Below are 12,075 nucleotides of genomic sequence, written 5' to 3' on the forward strand. Positions count from 1 at the left end.
AGGAGAATCGCAAGGGCTTCGGCGAGGAGAATCGCGAGGGCACTTCGGCGAGGAGAATCGCGAGGGCTTCGGTGAGGAGAATCGCGAGGGCACTTCGGTGAGGAGAACTGGTGCTTCGGCGAGGAGAATCGCGAGGGCACTTCAGTGAGGAGAACTGGTGCTTCGGCAAGGAGAATCGTGGGCACTTTAGCGAGGAGAATCGTGGGTGCTCCGTGAGGGCTCCAGCGAAGTCGACGAGGGCTTCGGCAAGAAAAAGTTGATTTTATATATATATATCTTAACTTATTGAAAATGGGCCCCTGATTATTTATGGGCCCTGGGCAGGAGCCCTGGTAGCCCTGGCCCAGGGCCGGCTCTGATTACCTTTAACCTCATGCATGCGGCGGAGATTATGATCATGTATAGCTGATAAACTAAGTATGATTTTCTTAGGTTACTAACAACATTTCACCTGTTGAAATTTGGTTTCAATAATAACTATAATATTTTTTTATGAATTGAGATAATCATTTAATATGATCTCATTGATTTAAAGATTTTAATAATTCTATCACTAACTTATATTTTAAGTAAAATATCACACACTTTGAACTTTAACTTTGTAATAACTCTATCACATTAATTATATTCTTGCCTTTACAAATTAAATGACATTCTTTTATGAATATCACACCGTGCCATATGTTAATTGAAAGATCGATCTTAAACATAATTAAAACTCTACGAAGAATTTATTTAATTTTATCAAATTTTTTTTGATAAATTTATTGTAAAATTAAAAGTATATGAGGTATTAGCTAAAAGTGAAAGTTCCTTGCTTTGTCTCAGGCATGGCTTCCTTGTTCCACACCATAATATGAGAAGCCGTCCAGATCGTCGGCCTATTAGATACAGACAAATTACCAAGAAAATTTTGCCTAAACTGAGTAGCATTTTGTATGCGTTTCACATCGTAAAAAAAATATGAACCATCAAATTTGAGACGATAGGCTCGACATCATATAAATTTTTCATTGATCGTTAAAGTAAATCGAGAAGTGCTCATGATAGGTGATTTAGAAGTCTAACATCTCATGATTACGCGTTTATTTGGGAAAAAAAATCTCTATAAATACATCATAATTGGGGATTGAACCGTGAATACCTATGCGATAATTTGATGCTCTTACACTGCATCATAACCTAGAGGCATAAATGATGAATCAGATAACATCAAATCTAGACTATTGACCTAGTTCTATGAAAATTTTTCACCCATTATTAAAATAAATCAGGAAACACTCATGTCATCATAACCTAGAGACATAAATGATGAATAAGATAACATCAAACCTAGACTATTGATCTAATTATATGAAAATTTTTCACCCATTATTAAAGTAAATCGGAAAACACTCAAAGAGTATTTTATAAAATATTATAATTTTTTATTTGGATTTTATTGTTCGGATCTCAAGACCCCAATTCCCCAAGACAGCTCAAACAAGATGGAAGGCAAGGATGGTGTCTCTTTCTATATGGGGCGGCGATGGGAAGTTAACAAGTCATCCCGCTCTATAATTCCATTGTCATTCCTAACTGAGCCAAGTAAGTTAATTAGATGGGCTAAGTGACCTAGATGGATGACCAAGCAAAGTACTCTAAATATACATTTATATTATATTTTTATATGTTTGTATTAAAAACTAAAGAATAAAATCATAATCAAGCTTTAAACAAGTTTGTAAATAATTTTGTTCATTAACATATGTCCATGAACATTCTTGAGATGAGATCATTAACATACTACTGTGGACAACTCAACGCTCTTGCAATTTGCTGATAATACCATTCTTTTTGTAAGCCTTACTGCCAAGGAAATCATTCCAAATTACTCTATTTTGTCTGTCTGTCTGTCAGTGGGCATGCTATTCTGACTAATCTCTTTTTGTTTGTTTGGGTGCATGACTGTTCTAATGAGCAACTCCTTGTTTACATATTCACAAAGAAACAAAAAAAAACATCCATTAGTTTTTCATGAAACAAGTTTTGATTCACAGGATAAGATAAAATTACCAGTCTAACTTTACTATATCGGTTCTATTCAGTTTAACCAAAAAATATATGCGAGTTAAAATATGCACCAACATAGAGTATAACCACGATATTCCAGATTCTAAATAGTAATACATCCATACGCACAATTCTATCATTTATCACTGTGCTGCAAGGTGCTGATGGTTAGTAGTAGGCGGGATGAAGTACCCATTGATGGTAAACGGTTAACACCTCAGCTCTCTCAAGGCCTAGCGAGCACCTTCTTAGGCAGCTTCTCCACAGGAGTTGTTTTGAGCAGGAAGAGCCTTGCCGCACGCTCCCTCAAGGTACCGCCACATTTAAGACCATACTTCTGTAGCAATGTTTTGAGTTGTTCCATTCCAAGCAGCTGAAAACATGGAAATGGCATTAAATTAGGCACATTTTCAAGCCAGAAGATGAGACAGCATCGGACAACTAATCAAAAGAAGAATAGCTAATCAAACAGAATACTGACATCTAAGCAAATAGAATACTGTCATCTGGGAACAAAAATGCTCAGATCTATACTGTGTAAGTATAAATTGAATCTCAGATCCAAACTCAAATCATTTGGAAGGTACTTGAAAATTTTTGATGGATACAGAACCAATCAATCACAAGAGAAGGTGCTTTTGTGGAATGACAGGTTTGAATCAAATTCCGCTAAGAAGGCACTATAAGATCATATCACTCAAAATGGTCATGTTTCATACAACTAGGGGTGTAATCGAGCCGAGCTAAACTCTTGAATGTTTGAGTTTGGCTCGTTTATAATCGAGCCGAACTCGAACTTTATTTAACGAATATATTCATGGCTCACGAACTTATTCGAACTTTTATCGAGCCTAAACGAGCTTAATAAATATAAATTCTAAATTAAAATATTCATTAAAAATTAGATTATATATTTAGAGAAAATTATAATATTCTTATTAAAATATATAATTTTATTCTAATAAATAAATTTAATATATTTGTCTATATTTTTCATAAGTAGAGTGTAAAATATATAAATTCAATATTAAAACTATTATTTTTATTTAAAAGTTGATTCATGAGCTTACTAACGAACATGTTCATGAGCTAATGAGCTAAATCTTATGAAATTTGAGCTTAGTTTATTTATCTTAACGAGCCTCATTAAACGAGCTCAAATGAGCTTTTATCGAATCGAGCTTCGAATAGATCATGAGCAGCTTGGTTCATTTACATCCCTACATGCAGCACTATGGAGACAGATTTAATAACACAAATGCACAAAAGCATATTTCCCATTCCACCCTTAAAAAGTTCTAATCAGCATTCCCGTGTTCAACTCTCAAAGTCTAAATTCACAAATTATACCATGTTGAGAGGGAAGTAGGAAGACTGTACAAATCTGACTAAAGATTGTACAAACTTTCCAGCAACTAGAATGTTGCACCAATATCAATGCTCTAAAATTCTTATTTCAACCAACTAACCTATTAAACAACTATGCAACAAGAGCGAAGCATGCAAACAATGAAATTTTTAATAGACTTAAAAATATAGAATTTTCCATCCACGACTCTAAATAATCTAAACTATGTCACCATATCTAATCAACTAACATAATTGTGCATATGAATAACATAGACTAACATAGATTATGCTTCTTATGGAATATTAGAATTCTAACAACCATTTCAAAGATATCATAAGAGTTTTAAGAAACATCAAGCTGAAACTTGAAAGTACTAGGGAGTCTTAGTGAGCATCAGGTCGAAAATACTAGAGTTCATCAATAGAGCTAAGACATCTTAAAAGTACTGGAAGTCGGGTATCACTTAAGTCGGTTGTCATATAAAAGGATAGCCAAAAACCAAAGTAGTTGACAACACAATGCTTAAACGACATTTTAAAGCAGATTATCAACAAAAGTATATATGCTTCATTTTAGTCCAACTATTTAAAAGATTGGAACACCATGGTATATAATATTAGATCGGGATGAATGTACCTCCAAACCATCTGGAGAGTCATAATCATCAAAATTAAGAGATCCATCTACATAGGAATTGTCAGTGGTCGATTCAACTACAAGATCAGTCTTTTTCTGCACTGACTGAGGTTGATTTTCCTCTTTTGATTTAGCCACACTTAACTCTGTTACCACCATGGAACCAGAAACCAAATCAGTTGGAGCATCAACTTCCTCCGGTGTTCCAGTTACACAGTTGAGAATTTCATCTGATGCAGAATCACTGCCCCTACTTCCAGACTCCTGTTCTATTACCAGAGAATTCAAGGCGCCACCTTTATTTATTTCATCAACATTTCTCGTTTCAGAACCACCACCAGATGATTCTACGTCGGAATTAGTGATAGAAGCAGAACCAGATGGTGAGCCGCCATCTTGCAGTTCGCTTTGATTTGAAGAATTTCCACTATCTAACACCTCAGATTTCTGATCGCCATTCTCACTGTCATCGTCTTTATCTTCAAGTTCGCCATCGTCACTCTCACTCTCACTTTCATCCACCTTTTTCTTTCCCAGCCTACGAAACCAGGTTAATCAAGGATCAGACAACAAGAAAAGGATACTATATTATACTTGTCGGTTGAAAAAATAATGACCACGAAATACCAAACAAACACACTTACCATATCTTAAGACGCTTAGAAGAAGGTTCTGATAACGGTAAAATTTTGCGCTTCGACTCCTTGTACAATGCAAAGGATTGTCGCACCGATTCCTCAACCTTCTCCATGCATTTCTCAGTATCCTCCCTGTACTTCTCCAAGTACTTTTCCACATCCACCTTGGAGTTCTTTTTCACCTCCTTCGCCTTCTTCTTAAGGAAATCCTCCGCGAGTTTCTCCAACCTTCGGTCCTCGGCCTCGGCCTTCCACTCCTCGAGCTTCTTCTCGGCGTTCACATGGCGCAGCCGGCGACCGCTCATGTCTCTGCAAGCGTCAAAGTTGTTTGTTTTCTTTTGACCAGCCTTGGTCGCCGCGCCTCGGAGCAGGGAACCGAACCCTCCTTTGCCACCGGGGAGACGGAGAAGGAGGGTGATGGAGGGGAAGAGACCATCACTGGAGGCCGATATGATGGTAGAGTCAGAGATCTCCCGGATTCCGGAGACGACGCGGAGGGATCGAGGGGGGATTCCAGTTCTGGTTACAATATCGCGCCTTAGATCTTCACCGGAAACGGTGGGAGACGGGATCTGGAGGCAGCGGGTCCTTCCGTCTAGAAACTTCACGAAGATTTGGTACGTCGCCATGAACGGATCAGGTACGACAAACCCTAATTTGAAGAGGTCGGGGAGGAAGAGGAAGTAGTGACTCCCCTATAACATCGATAACATAGCGGATCACTTTCACGTGCCCGGATCCGGGTTTCGGCCATGCTTTCGGGCCGGACTTCAATTAAGGAAAAGTATGGGGGAAAAACAAAAATCTAAACCAATAAACAATAATTATAGAATTAGAAACTAAAATAAATAATTACAAAATTAGGATCCGTTGAAATTTTCCAAAATATTAAAATAAAAAATGATAAATATTTTCTAAAACTCGATAAAGTTGAATGTTCCCATTTGATAACTTGTAATTTTAAATTTGATCGAAACAACTCTATGACCTTTTATTTTACATAGTCGACACGAATAGTGTGGCAGTTGCATTAAATAACACAATTCACTCTGCCTTTCAGGACCAAAATCACATTGCGAAGAAGAAAAGCTAATTAGAAGCGATTCCAGAACAAGCTCTCTGCTGCTTCAGAAGTTCTTGCTCCAAATAACTAACAGAAACATGAATATGCAAGATGGTTCTTCTTGGATACGTAAGTTGAGATGAAATCAGTTGCAACGGGAGAGGAACTGGAAACCTTGGATGGAACAAGTATTTGCGTGCGGCCTGAAGCTATTCTTTTTCCGGCTACATTCCCATAGAACAGACCAGAGATGGCCGGCACAAACACATCACTTTTGGAACATATTTGGAAGTCGAGAGCTCGCTGTAGTTCTGCAGCTCCTGGTTGGAGAAATTGACCTTTCTTTTCTGCAGGTATTAGATCATCCTGCAACATCACGAAGGCATAATAGACATTCTAGCTCAAACTCATGAAATTTAAATCTCCTCGATAAAAAAAGGGGAATGAAGTTTGAATTTTTGTGTCGAATGCAATAAATCGTTGGCAAATCTGTAACTCACCTTCGTATAAGTTTTTGGAAACATCTCCTTCAAGGGGTTGAGACTTTCGTGCCACCAAGTCTCAGTAAGGTAAATTGTGCTGTCTGCATTGAAACCAACTTTTCTTAAAAAGTCTCTGATCTCCAGAGGAGAGTAACAAGGCTTTTTCCCATTTCCTTTTTCTTTACAGCCTTTTTTCTCTAGCACATCAACCCTGAGGTCAATTGCAATAAATTGACTTCCGGTATTGCGACTAAGTATTTTTAGTCTCTCAACCATTCGTTCAGCCACTTCCAAGATCTCACGCTTCATTTCAAGGCTTCCAAACATAGCCAAGCAAGCAGTTGAATCCAAATCGGTAATTGGTTTGCCATTTCCTTTCAAATTGATTTTTGGGAAGACACTTGTAAGTCTCAAATAACTATTTCTTTGGAAGATTGGTTCAACATTGTTGGCTATGTATTCTCTTGAAACCCTATTGGGTACTTTGACAACAGATGGACTTTCAGCAGTTAATTCAGCAGGAAGCTCCCTTGCTACTTTTATAACACCATCCAAGCTTGCAATGAACTTATCAGCATCATACATATCTTCAAAATTCCTGCAAATATGTAAAATTTGTCAAGCTTAGGGAACCAAGGAAAAAGTAGATCTCAATTCGCATCAATTTGGAGGAAGATTGATGTCTGATGTACCTTAAATAGATTAAAATTCATCTTTAAAAGCAATAGTTGCACCTATTGCAAGTGCGTGATAAAACAAGAAACTTTAGCCTTACTAGTGAGCTTGTGGCCTAAACAAGTCATCAGGGAATGAGTAGTCATTCATAATGTATGTTAAAGCAATGAAATTCTGTAGTATATATCCGCAATCATAAGGTTCACTTATGGATAAGCTTCTCATCATCCGACCAGTGTTAACTAAAGAGAAAAAACATACTTTCAAGTCACTAGATTTAGTTTGTTTTGCTTGTATCCATAACAGTATAAACTGATTATGATCTCAGATTTTAGTCATGGCTAGATCAGTGACAAGGAAAATGGTTTATTTGGGTTTAGAATCAGAAAATGCTGATGTGCCCATAAGCTGTTAAATAAGAGTTGAGATATCGAAACACAAGCAATGACAAAGTTGCCAAGTAACCTTTTTTGACCAAGCTCACTTCCTCTGATGTCAGGAAGCACTAGGGTAGCATCCAAATACCTCACTATAACAACTGCATCAGTGACCTGACCAAGAAAAATTAGGAGATTAATGAAATTACTTTTTCTTAATCCATGCAAATCTTAGCTTTTTTTGGTGGTGTTTTTTTTATCAGAGCAAATGACTTGACCATCATATTATTCTTGAATATAACAAGATCCAATAAAATCATTACCATGAGGAACATAGCGAAGTTACACACTATCTTTCTATTGACAAGAGAATTGAATAACTGATGAAACTTCGGAAGGATGTAAGATAAGATAGACAATGTAACATAAGAATCCAGCGTAACTCTTAAGCCTTAAAAGACTTCTAATGAATAATTGTCTTGGAGAATGTTTCATCAAAATGAACCAATACTGTTAAACTTTAACTTGTCTGAGTCAACAACCAAAAACTTATACAATAACAGTTATTCATTTATATAAGCTTTGCCAATACCAACAAATTGTATTATAGTCCCATACCTGTGAGATATGGTGCTCAGGACCTCCAGTTAAGGAAAATGTAATGTAACCTTTAGACTGCTCTACTTCTTCTGCAAATTGAAATCCAAAGGGGAAATACAAAAAATGTCGCGCTATTAATGAAGAGTACAAAACTCCATCTAGCATACCAAAGAATCTTGAGACTCATTAACTTACTTGAAACTGGCTTGGCCCAGCAAGGTTTAAGTTCTTGGATGCTCTCGGTAGAGGCTTGGTTCAGAGACTTCTGTTCTTCCTTTAATGCATCAAATTGTATGATTGATGTTTCTTGCACAGTTACCTAAACATATGCAAGTACAAGAAAAGAATTCAGAAAAAATATCTATAGTTAGGATACATATAAATGATTTATGGAAACATGACAAAGGAGCCAATGTAAGTAATTCAGAGGGTCAGAGGAAAACAAATAACTCAATAGTGTGTTTGCATTATGTAAGACTTCATGCACAAAATAAGGAACAAATAGAAAGAATTAGAAAAATAACAAGGACTTTAAAGGTGAAATGAGCTAACAATGATATCTTAGGCTTATATTGTTCCCTTCTCAACAAAATTGATGTTAACATCATTTAATTTTATAGCAGCAGAGTTGTTTAATGCAGAAAATATTATTTCAAATGGAAAATAGGTATACAGATTATTATTCCTTTAACCACACACATACACATTGAGGATAAAATAACAAAGAGAAAGACAATAAGATATCAGAATTCAACATTATTTTTTTTTAAAATCATGTTCAAATGTCTTTAAGCATCAATATCTTTATTGCCTAGACCAGTCTGAATATCTCAAGCATCATAGAATCATGCATTTCTCTCAGAAGGTATCATATGAGGTTCGAAAATGGAAGATAATAGGATACAATACATTTCAAAGCCAGAATAGGGCAACAAAGATATTAAGATATGCATATTCACACGCTCTCTATTATCAATTAGCAGGGAATCTTGTATTGATAATGAAGTGAAGTAAAAATCCAGTTCTGAGTTCTGACTCACACAAGAAAAAGGAAAGCAAATCCAAAGATCATTAAAGGGAAGCATATCCTAGAAAATGCACGTCTAAAAGTGAAATCTTTCAGGACCAGAAGTTCGTTTTTTACAGACAATTAACAAATAAGCTCACATTGATCAGATTGTTCCACTGACAAAATTATGTGACAAAGCAAATTCTAAGATTTTGCACGCCTACCTTGAAAAAAATTAACAGCGGATCCTGTCTATCATGACGAAATTGATGCAAATTAAGAATGGTTCCAATGACCTTGCTGGCATAATCACAGCTTAAATTATTTTTGCTTAAATTAGCTTTAAATATACTACTGCAATACGTGTAAAGTGTACTTACTGCTACTAGCTGGTAATACACTGCAAATATTCCTTAATGAAATTAAGATCCAAGTTTCAACATGTAGGGAAAGGCTAAAAACAAAAAAAAAATAATGTAGTTGTAATGCACAAAACTACTGCAGAGCACCAGATCAGGGAAAAGCAGGGGGATACAAAAGGGGATCCGGTTCATTAAAGTTCAAAGTAATCCCAGATTTCTTTTATTTTTTCATAAAAATTCTACTTTGATACTTAAGTACGCATGCTAAAACCTCGTAACAAGTAACAAATATGAATCAGTGAAAAACGTACAACCTTGGACACGAGATCAACAAATCTACTGTCATATAACACTAAGAACACTACGAAGAGAATTTCCATGAATTACCGTAACGGAATCAAAATGGTCTCTCTTGATCATGTTGCCGAGCATGATAAACATGGCCATGGTGAGGAATCCGGCGAGCACTTGCCTGGCATCCACCGCCATTGCGCACCAAATTCCTCCCACCACACGCAAAAGCAGAAAGGGAAAGCGGGAGCAAACAACAGGCTACTTCAGCCACAATAACAATGAGAAGACGCGAGAGATCTGCTTGGCAATATCAAGATAGGAGCAAAATGGAAGCGAAGTTTCGCCGCTGGTGCTCAGATCCGGACAAGGACAGACAGACCAGAGTTCAGAAACAGGAGAAGATGGAACGAGAGCTCGGAGTCAGTCGCCCGATGTGGAGCTTTTGGGCGAGCTTCGCCCTACCGACACTCGAGCAGCTAAAAGAGCCACTTGCAAGCGACTGACTGCTGGCAATTTGGTTACGCCTTAAACTTTTTATATACATTTTTCTTTTTCCTTCACAAAGTTATCGATATTCCTTTTTAAACTAATTTTTCTTACCCAATTAACATTGACGGGTAATAATCGACTGTTAAAATCTTAATACTTATTAATGAATTGAATATTCGAAAATTATATAATTTTAAGAAAAAAGTTTGAAAATAATGGAAAATGCTCGTGGTGATTGGTGGGCGGGTGATTAAGGAGAGAAATGCGGCGGAATTGTTGCATCGATTAAGGGGAAAGCGACTGCGATTAAAGGCCAAAGCAGCTCTCCTCTCCCTCCTCTCCTCGTTAAAAACAGTCTTTTAAGATTTCGCTGTCTCGTGTCGTGTGAGGAGGAACAGGATGGCGGGGAGCCCACATAACGTGTCGGTGAGACGGGTTGGTGAGACCCGCATCATGTGGTCGAGCTCACGTGCAACCAACGTGAGTTGATCTATAATAGATTACATGAGTTGCTACACCACATAATTGAAATTCTACTTAAATCCAATTAATTTACATTGCGGTCATCACGTGGTGGACCCCTATACATATAATATATAACAAGTTTAAATAGGAAAGAAGATATACTTAGACAATTGTTGACAATATGATTTAGTGTTTGAAATAAAAGTCACCTTAGCTCCATGAGAAAGTTAATTAAAATCGTTGTAATAATCTATTGATTAGCCGAAAAGGAGCTAGAAAATTGCTCCAGCAACATCCATCAGAGGTGAATTGAAGATTGTCAAATGCTCCTTGCCTCTTCACGGTGCTGAGTTGAATTTACTCTGCCTTTTAAGAAAATTAGAGTATCATTGGCGTATTGGAGGGCTAAGAGCCGTCTTTATCTTTCAGTGTATTTGGTATCTTCACAGAGATAAGCCATCCAACTTCTACCTTGTTGAAGAATCGAACGAACAATCTCTCCATGATTCACTCCCTGTAACAAGCTGCATTCAGTTTTGACTCCTGACATGAATTGGTTCTGGAAGTTTATCTTGAATTGATTAGTTGTTATTGTCTTCTTCTCCTCTGATTCCAATATGATGCATCAAAAATAAATGTGTGTTTTGTATGGTATTATTTGCTTGATGTATCAAATAATTGTGATGGTGGGGTGCCGTAAAAAACAATTATTGGATTGAGATGGTTTGAAGGGCATTTTTTGAGACCTTGGTTTCAGGTTGATGTGGACAGACATCCTCCCTCCTGGCTTCGGACTCGGCCGCACCACTTCCTTTGGGTTTGAATCTAATAGAGCTTCTGATCCACTCCGTTATTATGCTCTGAAACATGCAGGCTGATGAGAATCCCGTGCACCCGAGCAGGTCTCCTGCCTTTGAGAATCCGTCAAAGCCTCTGGTAGTCTCCTGCATCTGAGAATCCAGCAAAGCTTTTGATAATCTCCTATTTACGAGAATTTGGCAAAACTTCATGGACATAAAACTAAGTTTACACATTTTCATATCCATAATCCATCATGCGAACATTGTTTCTGATCATCAAATCTTTATGCCTTATTGTCATATTTTAACCTCCATCTTTGCATCATTCAGGATTGATATCTATCGTGGTAACATTATATTCAGCCCTTAACAAGTCGTGCCATGATAGGGTTTAACTTTAAGGCATTCTACTTAGCCAAATTGGTCCTCAGAGGCACTTATCTAGTCTGGAAGGATGGAAGATAAGAACCACCTTAACCGAGACTTGAAGAAATCCCAGACATAATAGACCAGACATTAGTACCTCCAGCACCTCCACCAACCATAGAGGATAGATTGACCAGTCTCGAAGGCATTGTCACCGATATGAGTGCTGATATACAAGAGATGATGGTCATGATGCGTGCACACTACTAGTAACCTCCTCCTTCTACATCTGATTTGATGACTTATCTATTTTGGATATTATGACTTGTGTTGAGACTTATGCTTGCTAGTATTCTGACTTCTTGCTTATTATATTATGCACTTGTGTTTCTATTTTGTTTGATCCATGTTTGACT

At 37.1% G+C, this 12,075-nt stretch overlaps 2 protein-coding genes across 2 annotated transcripts; both read right to left on the reverse strand.

Moving 5' to 3' along the window:
* Positions 1 to 2,010: 2,010 nt before the first annotated feature.
* LOC122037268 (replication stress response regulator SDE2-like) lies at positions 2,011 to 5,366 on the reverse strand. Its single transcript, XM_042596711.1, has 3 exons — positions 4,684 to 5,366; positions 4,040 to 4,577; positions 2,011 to 2,425 (listed from the first exon to the last, which is right to left on the reverse strand). Exons 1-3 carry the CDS (start codon positions 5,304 to 5,306, stop codon positions 2,279 to 2,281), a joined length of 1,308 nt encoding a protein of 435 aa, XP_042452645.1. The 5' UTR covers positions 5,307 to 5,366; the 3' UTR covers positions 2,011 to 2,278.
* A 199-nt stretch (positions 5,367 to 5,565) lies between these two features.
* Positions 5,566 to 10,056, reverse strand: LOC122037267 (protein MANNAN SYNTHESIS-RELATED 1-like). Its single transcript, XM_042596710.1, has 6 exons — positions 9,633 to 10,056; positions 8,070 to 8,193; positions 7,893 to 7,963; positions 7,363 to 7,448; positions 6,241 to 6,820; positions 5,566 to 6,106 (listed from the first exon to the last, which is right to left on the reverse strand). The coding sequence occupies exons 1-6, from the start codon at positions 9,732 to 9,734 to the stop codon at positions 5,828 to 5,830; spliced, it is 1,242 nt and encodes a 413-aa protein (XP_042452644.1). The 5' UTR covers positions 9,735 to 10,056; the 3' UTR covers positions 5,566 to 5,827.
* Positions 10,057 to 12,075: the final 2,019 nt, after the last annotated feature.

The sequence above is a fragment of the Zingiber officinale genome, unplaced genomic scaffold (genome assembly GCF_018446385.1).
Source record: "Zingiber officinale cultivar Zhangliang unplaced genomic scaffold, Zo_v1.1 ctg249, whole genome shotgun sequence".
In the NCBI taxonomy this organism is placed as follows: Eukaryota; Viridiplantae; Streptophyta; class Magnoliopsida; order Zingiberales; family Zingiberaceae; genus Zingiber; species Zingiber officinale.